At 39.7% G+C, this 17,698-nt stretch overlaps 1 protein-coding gene across 1 annotated transcript in view; it reads right to left on the bottom strand.

Annotated features, from left to right (window-relative positions):
* Positions 1-524: 524 nt before the first annotated feature.
* dachb (dachshund b) overlaps positions 525-17,698 on the bottom strand; it is a gene marked incomplete at its 5' end in the record, with an annotated part of 71,032 nt that continues 53,858 nt past the window's right edge. The window contains 9 exons of the mRNA XM_079185129.1: positions 525-593; positions 4,559-4,624; positions 5,108-5,275; positions 5,507-5,654; positions 6,250-6,350; positions 10,051-10,125; positions 10,498-10,603; positions 10,868-11,037; positions 12,506-12,691. Coding sequence (XP_079041255.1) covers positions 556-593; positions 4,559-4,624; positions 5,108-5,275; positions 5,507-5,654; positions 6,250-6,350; positions 10,051-10,125; positions 10,498-10,603; positions 10,868-11,037; positions 12,506-12,691 — 1,058 coding nt within the window. The 3' untranslated portion in view covers positions 525-555. The remainder of the gene's footprint in view (positions 594-4,558; positions 4,625-5,107; positions 5,276-5,506; positions 5,655-6,249; positions 6,351-10,050; positions 10,126-10,497; positions 10,604-10,867; positions 11,038-12,505; positions 12,692-17,698) is intronic.

Here is a 17,698-nt window from a genome sequence, read left to right on the forward strand (position 1 = left end):
TCTCTCTTTCTAAACTCCTGAGCTCCTCCCATTAGCTGATTATCGTCCAATCAGAAGGGGGCGTTGCCAGCCAGCCAATGGGGTCAAGTCAAATCCAGAGAGGGGGGGGCGGTTTGAATCTTTTTTTTATTATTATTTATCCTTTTTAAGAACATTCAGTCTTTTCTTAAACCCCATTCTTTGTCTTCAAGAATCAGAATCGTGTGATTGGTCCGTTTTAAAAAGTCCTCCAATCAGATTGATCCCACGACGTTGACTCGTGATGCGTAGAGTTCTCCCGTCGCTCGGGGTTTCTGTTCTTCAGTTTCTGTTTCTAGATAAACGAGGGACGACAGATGTTCAGTGCAGCGAGAGGAAAAAGAGGAATGAATGGAGTGAAGTTTGTCTAAAAAGAAGAAGAAGAAGAAGAAGAAGAAGAAGAGGAAAGGACCCCAGTGAGTCCTCGTAGTAGTCTCAATGTTCCGTGGAAGTGGGCTGGTGGAGTTCTTCTGTGCAGGAGGAGGAGGGGTGGGGGGGGGGGAAGGGGCGGGGCTTCAGGAGGCGGAGTCCGTCCTTCTAGAACATCATCGGGTTCTTCAGAAACGACCGGGAGTCTAAAAGTGAACACAGAGGAGTCGGTCAATAAACAAAGAGCGACATTAAATCCAAACGTCAGTAACTTTCTTTATTCATTTGAATCTAATTATCAAATCAATTCCCTTTTGAAGATTTTAATTAAATGGCATATTTTTTGGGGGGAAAGGAAGCTTCAGTTAAACTGAATCAGTCTCATGATATCAGAGGCCACCTCTTCACTCTCGTTCCCCTCAGATCAGCTCCGCTTTGCACAGGAACTTCACGCTTTGATCACGATTATTAAAGCAGGAAGTAGTTGTTTTTGTAGCTTTAAGTGTTGCATGTTGTCCTCCCTTAATGCAGCATCCGTTCACCATAGAAATCTCTCTCTCTCTCTCTCTCTCATTTCACCTCCGTCCTTCTTCTTCCGCTCCCTGTAGTGCTGTTGCTGCACCCACACACCCACACACACACACACACACACACACACACACACACCTTCCTCTCCCTGCGGTGTCATTGTTTTCTGCGAACGTTGCAAAGTGTTTACATTTCTGCATAACAGCAACCATAAACCTGCATCCTCCCTCTCTTCTTCCTCCTCTCTCTCCATCCTGCACTTCTTTCTCCTCCTCTGCTCCTTGACATCAGCTCACCTCCGTCCTCCGTTCATCGTTCTTTTTGTGTTTAAATGAATCAGGTTTCACGTCTCTGTGCTGGAATAATAATATTAAAAAAATCTTAAATTTCTCTTTCATCTCGCGCTCGCTTCCTCGTTTCCTCCTTCATACTCTCCTTCTCTCATCTCCTGCCCTTCCCTATTTTTATCACTCAGACCCCCTCCTCTCCTCCTCTTTCATCCCTCTATTCTACATGCATCCCCTCCTCCTCCTCTTCACCTCCTGTCCTCTATCTGTTACTCGTATTATTTTTATCCCGACCCATTCTTCTTCTCTCCGTCCTCTCCTGTCCTCTCTCTGATATCCTTTAGGCAGCAGGTCTGGTGCTTTAAAAACTCTCCTGCAACTTAAAAAAGAAAAGGTTGCTTCTTTGATCTCCCCCCCCCCCTTCAGTTCTGTCCTTAAAACTTTAATCTGTAACTTTGTAATTTAATGTCATCATGGTCCAAGGTTCTTCCTGTTTGCACGTTTTATTCTAGAACGCTTACTTTCTGCCCGACAACAGGGATATTATTAGTTAATTGTTTGATTTATAAAATGCCATTAAAATTGTTAAATAACAATTTCACATACGTTGACGCATTTAAATTTTCTATGCAACCGTAAAACCAAAATATGTTAAATTTGCAAAGAAATAAATCTGCAAATATTGATATTAAATATATTATTTCAACATCTGAGAAGCTGGAACCAGATGTTTTAATGCTGGAACTATTAATAATGTGTCAAAGTAGCAGCAAATAAATGTCAATTAATTATCTAATCGTTTCAGCTCATAAAGTTTAAAGTACGTTCAAGAAAGTGGCAAGTTTCTGCCATTTGTTGTGGTTTCAGTTACGCCGTTACGAATAGAGCTGCAACTAACTTATTGATTTATTGTCTAGGAAATACAATACACGTTGTTGTCATTGGCGTCATAATTTGGCATCAGTCGGGTTGTATTTCAGAATAAACTACTCTGATCGTGGCCATTAATGTACTTTAAAAAAAAAAATCAGGTTCACATAAAATTTCAAAAAGATCACAACACGATTCATGTCCAAACTTTTAATTTTTAGTATTTTGTTTTCCAAGATGTCCAGTCGGTGTAAAGTCTCTCCAGCTGTGAGTAACGCCTTCATTTCCTTTGTGCATTGCGGGATAATGAGTTCCCATCAACACCACAATCACATGTATGCAGAGGATTGTTCTAGTTAAAGTAAGTATGAAGAATGGAACCTTATGAATGAATCATCTCTTCTCTACTAATGCTTTGTTTGTTTTCAGCTTACGTTTCCTGTTTCTCCTCCTGCCTTTCATTCTTTGTCACTATTTTGACCCGGCAACCGTGTTTCCCCTTTCCCACTCTCACCTCCATCCGTCACCATAAAACACACCGTGTGTGTGTGTGTGTGTGTGTGTGTGTGTGTGTGTGTGTCGTCCTGGTTAAAAATGATGCTGACCTGCCTTGTTAAAAGTCTATCAGCCGGGTGGAGGAAATGTCACCAGGTGGAGGAACAAGGTCACATTCTTCAACTACCTGCACGCTCCTCCTCCTCCTGTCCTCCTTTTCCTCCTCTTATCCCATACATCCCTTGTTCCTTTCCTCTTATATGATGATCTTTCCTTCCCTCAGATCCAGTTTCTTTTCATATTTACTCCTTATGGCCTCCTCCTCCTCCTTACTCCTCTCCTCCACCTGTTCTACCTCCCTCTATCCTTTTTCTTCTTCTCCTTCCTCCTCCATTCCTGTCTTTTCTTATCTATTCTTTCCTCTTTAACATAGCTCTCGTTGTCCCTTTTTTCTTCTCTTCCTCTCTTCATTCTCTCCTCTTTCTTCTGTCAGTCTCCCCTCTTTTCCTCCCACTCTCTCCTCATTTGCAATACCTTTCCGTCTTCCTCTCCACCTCCTTCCTTCTCCTCCCCTCCTATCCTTCCCTCCATCTCTTCTAATATTTCTTTACCGGCCAATTAGTCCGGCCGGCTTTTAACAACCAAGAGAAACCCAATCTTACTCCTTTTCTTTTTAACCCTCTCTCTCTCTCTCTCTCTCTCTCTCTGTCTTTTACTCCCCTGCTTCTCGTTCTCTCTTTGATTGTAATGCGATGTCTTTCTTTGTATTCAGCAGTTTTCTCCTCACTCGTTAATTAAGAGTGTGGAAGGTGAGAGAGGCAGGGGAGAGAGGTGTGTGTGTGTGTGTTAGTAAACCACCGTAGGTGCAAAATGCTTTTATGGCAGGAGGGGTGTGTGTGTGTGTGTGTGTGTGTGTGTGTGTGTGTGTGAGAGCAAGGCAGCAAAGGGGTCCTACTGGGCCAATCAACATTAATGAAATCAGGTGTGTGTGTGTTTGTCGGAGTGCTTGGCTTGCAGAAGAGAGGGGTTCTAAAAGGGGTCTAAAGAGGAGAGAGAGAGCTAATTAGAGTTCCCTGTCTCACCAGAGTGTGGATCAAACACACACCCAAACACACACTTACAGGTACAGAGTGCACACACACACACACAGGTTCAGTGTGTGTGTGTGTGTCTATAGATATTCATTTATACACACACGCTGTTTCAAGTGAAGGTTTTCAATGTCAGGGAGGACTGAGCACAGCTGGTGGAAAGAGACGACACATGCATACTAACACACACACACACACACACACACACACACACACACACACTTCAGACCTGTACTAGTGAGTACCCTCGTTGGCATGAAGTCCATGACTTTAACCTGGTTTCACAGTGTTTGTCGGGAGTGAGGACCGGACATTTGGGCTGAACAAAAGAAGTAGAGTCGCTTCTTAGAGGCGTCGTTGTTTGTAAAAACAGGACAATTTTAACTTAAACTATGACTGTTTTCATCAAATTTTCAACAAACTATACTATCCTTTCACATGTCTCTACTTTACAAAAATGTGTCAGCAGTGCCACTTTTCCCAAAAACTTTAAAACACAAATATTCGCACTTTCACACACTGACATGAGCTCAATGAAATATGTCCACACACTCGCATGTGTGTCTGATAAGGTGCACACATCAAAGGGAGGCCACAGTGTCTCTGTGTCTGCTTAATGTCTCCACTAATCTAGCCTGGGCCCCAACACACACACACACACACACACACACATGGTAGGCATATGTTTGTGTGTGTGTGTGTGTGTGTGTCTAGAAACTTATAACTCTGCTTTAAACACACGTGTATAGTGTCATATCTGTTCATATGTGGTGAGTCGGCCACTATGAGTGCATCTGACTGTGTGTTTTATGTTTTTTTAAAATGTTTGTGTGTGTGTGTGTGTGTGTGTGTGTGTGTGTGTGTGTGTGTGTGTGTGTGTGTGTGTGTGTGTTCAGGTACCTTGTACAGCGCCGTTGTCTTGCTGGTTTCCATTAAGTTCAGGTTTATCCTCGGCTACGGCAGCGTCTGGTACGGAGCACAAAGACAGGACAAAGTCTCCGTTTGTGCTTTATGGTCTGTTTGACTCTAAATGGACCATCATTTACTAAATGAACATCATGCTGTATTGAAGAAGACTTGAAACTAGAGATTGAGACCATAAACTCATGTTTACAATGTTTACTGAGGTAATGAATCAAGAGAGAAGTAGAGTCATTTTCTCATAGACTTCTATACAACCAGAGGAGTCGCCCCCTGGTGGACATTAGAGAGAATGCAGCTTTAACACTTCCGCATAGTGTCCTACCTCCTGGGTGCAACTAGTAAATATTTATATTGTCGCTTAATCTGCAGATAATTTTGTTTTGTGCTATACAATTTAAGAAAGTGCAAAAAATTAGCACAATGTGCTTCGTTTGGCCCAAATATATTCAATGCGCTTTCATACAAGACAAAGAAAAAGAGAAGCGAGCAGTGAAAACAGATTTAAAACCAAAGAGTCCGTCGTACCGTTCTTGTTGTTGTTGGTGGCGTGCAGAGGCTCAGGAGACGGGGAGGACGAGGACGAGCGCTTCAGAGCGCCCTCCACTCTCTCCCGCCTCTTGGACTCAAACTCCAGCGCCTCCTGCAGCTTCCTCTTGGCCTTCTTCTCCTTCTTCAGACGCTTCTGGATGGAGGCTGAGGGAGGATGACGAGACACAGATATATACGATCACGAGTGGAAAAAGTCCCAGGAGCCATTTCTAGTTTTTGACATTTGTTTTTTGGGTTCCTACATGAGATAACCAAAGCAGCAACAGCTACAAATACATGTTCCAAAATCGTCCTGCTTCATGTTCTGGACGTTCAACAATAAACGTGTCTCCTTATCGTCGTTCAAATGTGTGTTTTATCGCATTAATCTCGAACCTCGGCTCTGTAGTTCGGAGGTGAGCTGTCGTTCGAGACTCTCCCTCATCTCTCGTTCTCTGTAGAGCTCCATCTTCAGCTCTCTCTTCTCCGCCTGGATCTGTTTGTCCTGAACCCGGGAGTTCTCCACCGCCACCTTCAGCAGGCCCTGAGAGGAGACAGGAAGTAGGAGACAGGAAGTAGGAGGAGGAGCGGTGGTCACGGTGAAAACAACCGTATAAGACAATCAAGTTGTAACATGTGCGACAATATGCAGACGATGAAGCTGAATTCGTCATGTCAAAATTTTCAGCGTTATTTTCTCAAATTTAAAGTCCTGTTTTAATATAATGCATCTTTTACTGTAATAATCAATATGTCCATTAATAACAACATGACCTGCACAGTTGTGTTTTCAATAGTGATTAGTGATCACAATGTTTTTTCACATTTACACGTTTTATTGTACATTTCTACTCTATATTAAGATTGTTTATTTTAATTTTATTCATTGTTATGCACCAGAACAGTTTTTTGTATGTGAAAACCTGCTCGGCAATAAACCTGATTTTGATTATTCGTCATCATTTACATCATATAAACGGCTTTGAAGAGTCAAAGAATGAACCTGTAATTAACTTGGATCACAATAAATAAAGTGTTGTGATGTAATATCGCTGTTGTATCTTTAATAATCCTCTTTGATGATATTGTAGCAGAGCAGTAAGACACATCGGATCCTCTAGATAACAACAGGTTCTTACCTGTATGTTGGTGAGGAGGGTCTCCACTGACGACAGGCCGTCGGCGAATAGGAACGGAGCAGGGAAGCCGGGGGGCAGGGCCTGAGCCAGCGAAGACTCTTCTGGGAAGAATTAACAAATTAACAAACGTCTTTTATAACTTTCTTCTTGACTTTTTATGTGGTAAGTTTTATGACATACTACACCGTGATTTCTTTTTATAGCATAATATACAATGACGTTTTATACGACATACTGTACTATGAATGGTGTTCCTTCTCTTTTTGTGACATACTATACGACAACATTTAATGACATACGAGTCAGACACTATACTTTTTATATGACATGTTTACGACATACCGTACTTTGACTTTTAGGGACATTTAGGAGATATAACATACAATACATACTGCGTACATTTTCATGTAATTTTTCATTTTGGTGACATACTATACTATGAGTTTTTAACACATTTTTGTCTAGGACCTACTGTATGGTAATTTGTATAATAATAAAAGTAGCTCTTAAATAAAATAAAATAATCTAAATAACTAGAAACTACTTTTGTGTCATGGTGATAGTAATATGCCTCTGTTATTATCTTATCATTACTACTGAAATTTCCTGTTATTTAGAATTTCGCTGCTGAGAGTTCATCAATGGTTAGCTTAGCTACGCTAGCTGTAGCTTAGCATTTAACAAACTTCCTCACTGAACGATCAGCAGGAGGTGTGTTTCCCGACATGTCAAACTTATTTTAATCGTCAAATACGAGTGTTTCTTTTGAAACAAAAAAAATAAATAAAAAAAACGTTTGGAGATGTTTTCCATCAGCGATACGCCGTCGCGAGCTTCGAGTGAAGTTTATGAAATGTTGATGTTTACTAAGGTATGAGAGGCAACGAAGCAGCGTCAGAGAAATCAATTACACACACACACACACACACACACACACACACACACACGCACACACACGCAGAGGTCGTTAGTATTCAGACAATCGTGTGCGCTGCTAATTGGCAAGGATTAAAGACATCCTTGATTTGTGTGTGTGTGTTCATTGGGAGTGCGTCACAGTGTCTGATCAGCCCTTAATGCCTAACTCACTGACAACTGGGTTAACTCTGCTGTGAAATTAACGCTGATTAAGATGCACTCTAACACACACACACACACACACACACACACACACACACACCAGCCCCTATCTGCCACTTCATCCATACACGCCTTTCCTCCACCTTTCCTCCCTCTCGTATCTTTCTTCGTCACCTTTTCTCCACTTTCACACGTGTTTTTTTTCCTCATCTTCATCTTAACAACCTTCATCATTTTCTTTTTTCCGTTATCCATCTCTTTCCGTCTTTCTTGTTCATTACTTTCCCTCCTTAAGCTTTCCCTGAATCGTTCCTGGTTTTACCCTGGAATAAGCTTTCCTACTTTTTTACATAAATGTTTGTTTTACTTTGTTTGTTTTTAGCTGAAAGTCTGAGAGCAATAAAGAGCATGTCTTTATTCCTTCTGTGTGTTCACATACTTGGCCATTAAAGCTGATTCTGATTTATTTTTATTGCCCCAAAATCACCAATTTGCCTCAAAGGGCTTCTTTAATCTTTCCACTGTGATTTTATTTCCTGTTTTTTTCTTCTTCTTCTGTTTTCTTTCCTGAGAGCGGAGAGGAGGAGGATGAAGGGAGTAAAACGTGGAGGAGTAGCGATGAGGGAAAGAATACGGAGAGGAAGGAGGGAACGTTTAAAAGGATTAAAAAAGAAAAGGGAGAGAGGAGACGATTACAAAACGTGAGGGGAGGGGAATGCTTTTATTTTGAAAAAGCAGACATTTTAGGAGGAATGGGTGTAAATATTACTAATAAATAAAAGTTACAGCATTTAAAAAAATAACTTTTCACGCCAATCAATAAAAACTGAACCTCGACATTCGATTAACTTCCACCGGACACAGATTTAGAAATGAAGAGCGTCGTTCTCAAAGGGTTCTCTCGTCCACAGGTTCGGAGTATTCTGTCGTTCCGCTGCAGTAATCGCTCCGATGCTCCTTCCAGATGGAGGAGGAACGTTTCCTCGCCTGTTATTTTCCCCGGAGAAGAGCAGTAAACGCGCTCTGTGTCTGAGTGGCTTTTATGTGTTTTCTAGTTATCAACGTGAACTTGAAATACCTTCAAATGACGGTTTAAGTACAGCATCCTGTGACGCTCTGATGAGTACTAATACTTGTGAGTAGTACTTTGTTGTGCCGTCGTCAGCTGTAACTGAGGTATTTAAAGAATCCAAACATCTCAACTGAACTAGACATGTCGGTTGATGCATTAAACACAAGTCAGCCTTTAAATGATTCTTTCATGAGCTTATAAGAGTGATGGGTTCTTCAGCTGCCTCGTCTCTGCAGCTGATGTTTCCATCATTACATATTTAAATATGTTTAAAGATCTACGATGCTTAGCTTTGAAATATGTGTCAGAACTAAATAAGAGTTTTGTTATAAACAATATTTATATTATTATAGTTATTATTTATCGACTTTCAATCACATCGGGATGAAATCATACATCTAGATATACAATGTCGTCTATTGATTATAAGACACACTCAAATTTCTCTGAAAATATGATTATTTTGTACTAAAATTCTTCGTTAAATTTGAAAATTGAAAAATTTAGAAAATTTGAAAAATTACAAAACCATGTGGTTATGTCATGAAGACTTTTTATTGAATTACCAGAAAACGAGCTATAACGTGATATATATATATTTTTCTTTTTTAAATAATAAAAAATGAAATCAAAAAAATTATAAAAAAATTATTTAAAAAATAATAATAAGTTGTAATAATTATATTGTCTTATTTATTGAACGTCAATGTTTTTAGTCAACACACGGCAAACAGACTGCAAAAGAAGCACAAAAGTAAGCAGATTATTCCTCTCCTCGTTCTTTAAGAGGAGCAGATTATTCCTCTCCTCGTTCTTTAGGAGGAGCAGATTATTCCTCTCCTCGTTCTTTAGGAGGAGCAGATTATTCCTCTCCTCGTTCTTTAGGAGGAGCAGATTATTCCTCTCCTCGTTCTTTAGGAGGAGCAGATTATTCCTCTCCTCGTTCTTTAGGAGGAGCAGATTATTCCTCTCCTCGTTCTTTAAGAGGAGCAGATTATTCCTCTCCTCGTTCTTTAGGAGGAGCAGATTATTCCTCTCCTCGTTCTTTAGGAGGAGCAGATTACTCCTCTCCTCCTTCTTTAAGAGGAGCAGATTATTGATTCGTCAAAGAGAAGCTTCTCCGCTGACGTCGGCAGCTTCGGGAGATCCGACCAAAAACGCTACGTGTTGTAAGAACGGAAAATACAGAGAGAGTGATGAGGAGGAGAGGCCCCGCATGCTTTTAGTGTGTGACCTCTTGACCCCTTTTAGCCATGCCTCCTTCACTTAGCCTCACCTCCTCCCTCCCTCCCTCCCCTCCATCCATCTCCCCCTGCCTCCCTCGTCCATCCCTGTGATTGATGGCTCACAGACAGGTGATCAATAGGAGGGGCCGAACATCCTGACGCTTCTGTTTCTCTGTTTGTGTGTGTTTTCACTCAGTGTGTGTGTGTGTGTGTGTGTGTGTGCATAAATACAGTAGATGAGCAAAGACCCCTAAGTGAGGACAATTTGTCAGTTGTCAAAACGAAATGTGTGAAGGTTTAGATTAAGGAGGGTAATGGAATATCCAAACTTATATAAGAGTGTGTGTGTGTGTGTGTGTGTGTGTGTGTGTGTGTGTGTGTGTGTGTGTGTGTGTGTGTGTGTGTGTGTGTGTGTGGTCAAACCTTTGTCCTTTGTTATTTTCTTGATGGGTGCAGTCGGGTTGTTCAGTCCAACATCTGCATCCATTGACATCAATCCTGTTGAAAGACAAAGTGAGTTTGTGTGTGTGTGTGTGTGTGTGTGTGTGTGTGTGTGTGTGTGTGTGTGTGTGTGTGTGTGTGTGTGGAGAAAAAATGACAATTTCCGAAAGTGTTTTGTCCGAAAGTAAACAGAAAGTATACACATCTGAGAGGCTGAAAAACTGAAGCTATTCAATATTTGCTGGAAATTTGATTTAAACAATTATAAAATGAGTTGCTGAATAATTTTCCGTTGATCGATTAATTGATGAAGCGTTGCAGAGCTAAGCTACTAAATATTATTGTCATATTTACGTGTGTTTGCAGTTTGCTTTGTGGTGTGTGTGTGTGTGTGTGTGTGTGTGTGTGTGTGTGTGTGTGTGTGTGTACCATGTCTTTCGGGCGAGCTGGAGGCCGAGCTGCTGGGCTGCGACTGCAGAGGAGTGTTTGTCTCATCAACAGATGGAGAGAGAGACGGACTGTCACACACTCTCTCCTAGAGAGAGAGAGAGAGAGAGAGAGAGAGAGAGAGAGAGAAAAAGAGAGAGAGGGATAAAAAAGAGAGAGAGAGACGGGGGAGGAAGACAGAGAGAGAGTTAAGTTAATGGTTCTTTATGGAGGAGTTCCTCAGGGAACCTACTGAGGTCCTCTGTGGTTCTCATTTAAAAAAGGTGTGTGTGTGTGTGTGTGTGTGTGTGTGTGTGTGTGTGTGTGTGTGTGTGCGTGTGTATGTGTGTGTGTGTGTGCGCGCGTGTTCTACCTTGATGACGGGCGCCCGGTGTACGTGGGTGTGTATCTGCTGGGCGGCGGCGGCCATGTTGGCGATGGTGTTGAGGTGGTTCATCTGCGACATCGCCATCGCTACCGAGGCGGGAGGCAGCCCCATGGGCAGTAGAGGGTGAGGCATCATCATGAAGGGCAGGTCCAACCCTGGGGGAGACGGGGGAGACGGGGGAGAGTGAGACATTACCAAACACGTACAACTCTTCACAGCTGGTATGTTTTTCTGTTTAGCGTAGTTTTTCTTTGTCAAATTTAAGCTCGTTTTTCAGTAAAACTGCAACACCTTCGTCCACATTCTATCGTACAATCTGACATCTTCATTGCCAGATTGTAGACCGTGTCAATACCAAATATAATAGTTTCAGTTATATTACGTTTTACTGTTTGTTTTCAACACGTAAAGCAGAGAATTCCTGGAAAGAAGTATTAATACACAGTTTCCTGCTGAAGTACTAACAACGATACCGTGAAATGATGAACGAGAGAGAGAGAGAACTAAAGAACTAAACCAAAGACGGCATCTGTGAACTGGTGGTGAACTTAACCTTGAGTAAAGGGAGAGAGAGGGGGGGAGAGAGGAGAGAGAGAGAGAGAGAGAGAGAGAGAGGTGTCACCTCGGTGTCAAACGTCTCACTAATAAAAGTTGACAAAGCCGAGGAGGAGGGAGAGAAAGAAAAGGAGAGGTGAAAGTATGGAGGTCGAAGGGTTAAAGGGTGACGAGGCGAAAGAAGAGGAGGTCAGTGTTTCTCTTCATCTTTTTCGTCGTTTCCTTTCCTTTCCTTTCACTTCCTGCTTTCCTTCCTAACAGAGTCTGTCGAAATCGTTTTCTGTAGCTTCTCTGTTTGTTTTAATCTTCATCTTTCTCTTCACACTTCTTCCATCTCTCACTTTGCCCTCTTTTCCTTTCCTTCCTTCCTCCTCTCTTTTTCACACACACACACACACACACACTCATTTGTGAGGACGTTCCATTTGCTTTAATTCATCCTTTAACCCCGAACCTCCTAAAAGCAGAACCCTGACCTCAGACCCCTGCTGACCATAAAATAACCCCATTTTCAAAGGCATGCCGCCCCAAAGACGTTCACTCTGCTGTCAAAAAACAACACACACACACACACACACACACACAAAGATGGCAGCGGCTGCTTTCATTCCAATGAAACAATAACACTGATTGCTGTTGTCGTGACGACTGAAGTGATAGAATAATCAATGTGAGTGTTTGTCGCCTCCCGCTGCCCAGTGTGTGTGTGTGTGTGTGTGTGTGTGTGTGTGTTCGTGCGCGCGCAAACACATTACTTCTGCAATAAGAAAAGGAGCGAACATGAGTGTGTTTGTTTGTTTTAGCGTATGTCAATGTAAGCGTGTGTGTGTGTGTGTGTGTGTGTGTGTGTGTGTGTGGTGTTGATGAATTGAGTCATTTAGTAGAGTGTGTGCTGATTAATCCAGGCGGAGTGTTAATACGGAAGATGGGAACAGATTAAATGGCGTACATTAACAAATATTGCCACCCCTTTAAACACACTCTGTGTGTGTGTGTGTGTGTGTGTGTGTGTGTGTGTGTGTGTCTCAGCGTATTGTCTCTCTGAACACACACACTGTGTGTACTCACTGTTGGCCAGTAGCTGTTGCTGCTGCAGAAGTTGTTGTTGATTGACAGCTCCGATGGACGGCCCCCTCCCACCTCCTCCTCCTCCTCCTCCTCCTCCCGGTGCTCCTCCGCCTCCTGGTCCTCCACCGTGAGCTCCAGCAGGGGGGCTGGTCAGACGCTCCTTATCCCAGGAACACTCACTTCCTCCTGGGTGGACACCGACACACACACACACAAAGGACGTTCAGGCTCCAAATTGATCAAAAACTTGAGCAGAAAAAAGTGAAAACGTGACTTTTACGTGTCATAAAATTGTTATATATTAACGTCATATATTAACATATGAAAGGACAGATTTATCTTTAATACAACTGCTATAAAGTTACTGATTTGAATGAAGCTCCTGGTAAATAATAAGCTTCATCGAACCTCACAAAATGACGCCTTTAGCTGACGACATGCCGTTCTAGGTTAACAATACTTTAACTACTTCCTGCCTCTAAATGGACTACAATCAGTGAAAACCTTCTGCTTTACGGGACATTATGGGATAGAGATGCTCATTTTCAATACAGATTGTGAGACCTGAACTTTTTTTTAGTAACGATGTAGACGAACATCGATGTCAAAATACACTGTAAAAAATGACAAATCCTTTTTAAAAAAAATAAATGTATAATTTGTAGTTTTAATGATATATTATACGGTGATGAGAGGTAGTGTTAGAGAAGTTAAACAGCTGTGAAAACGTCTTCAAATAACTGGATTTATTTCACTTTCTTTCCAAAAACAAAAGATTATATTTGAAAATTTTGGTAAAATACAAAAACAAAATATAGAACTGAGTGAAAATCTAATGGAGGAAAACATTTGAGGTCATTTAAAAAAAAAGAAATGATGTTAAATTATTGTGTTACTTTGCATATATTACACACAAAATACTTATGTGTCTTTTTGCATCTCTGACCTGCAACAGACGAGAAATGTATTTATTTATATATAATATTTATTGTAACTTAAAGTACTTCAACAAAAAAGGCCTTTTGTCAATAGAAGTATTTAAATTGTTGTCAACAAAGATCCTTACAAACACAGTTCAGTATATAATAGATGTTGATCATTAATAAATGCTTTATAATGTCGGTTAATACAACCTTTAGATATTGATCATGAAGGTGAATATCATTACGTAGTTTACAGGATAAAGTTTCTCATTAGAAAACGTCAAAAGAGTGAAACAATCCCCCTCTCTCTCCACACCTTCATTCCTCTCTCTCTCTCTCTCTCTCTCTCTCTCTCTCTATGTAACTCTCTCTCTCTCTCTCTCTCTCTCGCCCAACACATCTCTCTCTCTCTCTCTCTCTCTCTCTCTCTCTCTCTCTCTGTGTAACGCTGCCTCTCTCGCCCAACACCTCTCTCTCTCTGCTCCCTGTTCCCTCTCTCATCCATCTTCATCTCCCTCCATTAGTTTGAATTAGCAACCGTCTCTCTCTATTATTGCCTACTGAACTCCCTGCGCTATGTGTGTGTGTGTGTGTGTGTGTGTGTGTGTGTGTGTGTGTGTGTGTGTGTGGATGACAGCTGGGCCTCATCCCCTCTGCCATTTACACCGCGGAAGAAAAGAAGTATAAACAGATGGGCAGATGTTCTCTCTCTCTCTCTCTCTCTCTCTCTCTCTTGGCCTTGTCCTCTCCTTCGCTGCCTCTCTTTTATTCTCTCTCCTCCCTTACTTTAAAAAAAGAAAATTGTATTTCCGTCCATCTTGTTATCTCTCTCTCTCTCTCTCTCTCTCTCTCTCTCTCTCGTATATATTTCACTGACTATAGGTGTGTTGGCATCCACGTCTTTGAATGCACATTTTCAATTTACGCATTAAAACCCTCTGAACCTCAAAACCCGCCGGCGGGATGGAAAAGCACGCTTTATTTCAACAATCGCCAAAGATACACAATTTATCACAGCCAGAAGCTGTAAAAGCAGTCAAAACCGTCAGATTTTCATCTTTCCGAGGGTCCTTAAACTCATCATATGTAACGAACGCTTCCATCAGAAAAATAATCAGAAACAAAGCATAAAAATAACATTTGTCACTCGTCCTCCTGTAGCTCAGTCGTGGAGACGTGAAGTCATGTGACCGTGGTGGAGTTCCTTTATAGCCTAGCGTTAGCGCTTTACCTCTGCTGATTGTATTCACGCTTCAAAAATAAAAAGTAGTGTTCATTGGTGAAGATTATCTTGTTGAAGTGTAAGTATCATAAATGTTTGTTTGTTTCTGCGATAATCCCCAAAAGATTCCAAAGGAAAAATCTCATCGGCTTTTTGTTGAGGGAACCAAAGTGGTGCTAACTTCCTGGTTCAAGATGTCGTCATACAACAGTTTCTATGAGCCAGTAACACGTTTCATCTTTCACTCGTTAAAGGCAGTATTTTAAAAATAAAATTCTGTCTTCACAGGAAACAACTTAGGTAATACTCAATACTTAAGTTAGGTTTAGAAAAAAGTGTTTTAATGTTTATAATGGTATTAATGTTTAGTATTAATAATAAGGTTAACACTGTTAACATTAACACTGTTAATACATTAGTAATAAGGTTAACACTGTTACGTTAACAATGTTAATACATTAGTAATAAGGTTAACAATGTTACGTTAACAATGTTAATACATTAGTAATAAGGTTAACAATGTTAACGTTAACAATGTTAATACATTAGTAATAAGGTTAACACTGTTACGTTAACAATGTTAATACATTAGTAATAAGGTTAATGTTAACGTTAACACTGTTAATACATTAGTAATAAGGTTAACACTGTTAATGTTAACAATGTTAATACATTAGTAATAAGGTTAACAATGTTAACATTAACAATGTTAATACATTAGTAATAAGGTTAATGTTAATGTTAACACTGTTAATACATTAGTAATAAGGTTAACAATGTTAACGTTAACAATGTTAATACATTAGTAATAAGGTTAACACTGTTAATACATTAGTAATAAGGTTAACACTGTTAATGTTAACAATGTTAATACATTAGTAATAAGGTTAACAATGTTAACATTAACAATGTTAATACATTAGTAATAAGGTTAATGTTAATGTTAACACTGTTAATACATTAGTAATAAGGTTAACACTGTTAACGTTAACAATGTTAATACATTAGTAATAAGGTTAACACTGTTAATACATTAGTAATAAGGTTAACACTGTTAATGTTAACAATGTTAATACATTAGTAATACGGTTAACAATGTTAACATTAACAATGTTAATACATTAGTAATAAGGTTAACACTGTTAATACATTAGTAATAAGGTTAACAATGTTAACGTTAACAATGTTAATACATTAGTAATAAGGTTAACACTGTTAATACATTAGTAATAAGGTTAACACTGTTAATGTTAACAATGTTAATACATTAGTAATAAGGTTAACAATGTTAACATTAACAATGTTAATACATTAGTAATAAGGTTAATGTTAATGTTAACACTGTTAATACATTAGTAATAAGGTTAACACTGTTAACGTTAACAATGTTAATACATTAGTAATAAGGTTAACACTGTTAATACATTAGTAATAAGGTTAACACTGTTAATGTTAACAATGTTAATACATTAGTAATACGGTTAACAATGTTAACATTAACAATGTTAATACATTAGTAATAAGGTTAACACTGTTAATACATTAGTAATACGGTTAACAATGTTAACATTAACAATGTTAATACATTAGTAATAAGGTTAACACTGTTAATACATTAGTAATAAGGTTAACAATGTTCCTGTATTAGTCATAATATTACTAATGTGTATCTAGTAGTAATACTGTTAATGTTAATATACTAATAATAATGTTAACACTAGTAATGTATGAGTCATAACAATAATGTTTGTCACTACTTGTCCTGAAGTGAAGTATCAGAATACTTCCTCCACTACTGCTTCCATCTCTTCATTTTCACACCTTTCCTTTCCTTCTTTCTGGTCTTTGTCTCTTCCTTCCTTCCTCTCTCGCTGACAAAAAGCAAAGATATGGTTTCCATTGACGCATAAATCTGTCCCTCTCTTTCTTCATCGCTCCTCTCATCCCTGAGCGGTTTTCTCATTTTTATAAAGACAGAAAACAGATATGAAGCTCACTGCGAGCGATCGACTTTCACCCATCAAACACCAGAACATCTTTTCTTTTTTCCTTTACCTCTCGCCCTAAATATCCCTTTCTCTCATTTCCCTTCCTCTCGTCATCCCTCTCTTCTTTACCCTTCATTGGTACACTCATTCCCTCTCCTCTATTGTCCGCCGGAGTTTCCCAGGCCGGTGTGAGTGTCTCTTACAAAGAAAATCAGGTCGGACAATGAAAAGAAGGCTCTCCGACGCACTCGCAAAACAAAACACAAAAACCACTCTGAATGAAATGAAAGAAGACGAGCGGGAGGGAATAAATAAGAAACGACGGGGCGACAGAATAAAAAGAGTAACTCTATCAGCCCATTTGCCAGGTCAGCTGAAGAACAGGAGGAGACGGAAACAGAAGGAAGGATTGCTCTCTCATTTCTTTTCTCTTTGCTTTTTGTTTTCTGTCTTTTTAATAATTCAGAGAAGCAAACACAGCAGGGATGGAGTGGCCCGGAAAGAGTGTGTGTGTGTGTGTGTGTGTGTGTTAAGTCTTTGTTTTTATATATGTCACTTAGTGCTTTAGTACGTTTTTCCTGACAGATACTTTCAGACTAAACCATATAATCAGCAGCCATTACCATCAGCGATAATTGCAGAAAGCGTCCACACTCGTTCTCTTCACTCTTTATTATTCGTTATTGACGTTAACGTTAATATTTATCATCATTTCAGTTGTTTTGTCACTTATCTGCTGCAACATACGGATAAAAAAATGCTCTTTGTTCTCACATGTGCAGCATAAGTTACATTATGAATGCATGATGTTTACAGTATTTGATTTAACTCATTCATTCATCCGGGATTTAGATTAAACGTCTTTAAGAAAGTGAAAAATAACAAAACTAATATTTAAAAGTAAAAGAACTTTAAACAAACTTACATCGACTAGTGAACTAGCAATGTTCATGTTCAGTATTCAATCTTATTCTTAATATTCAAATATTGAATATTAATATGATTTACTTATTAAACATGTTAACAGTAATATTTTCAGCAGGTACTTTTTCACATCGCT

Source organism: Pholis gunnellus (genome assembly GCF_910591455.1).
Source record: "Pholis gunnellus genome assembly, chromosome: 23".
NCBI classification, from domain to species: domain Eukaryota; kingdom Metazoa; phylum Chordata; class Actinopteri; order Perciformes; family Pholidae; genus Pholis; species Pholis gunnellus.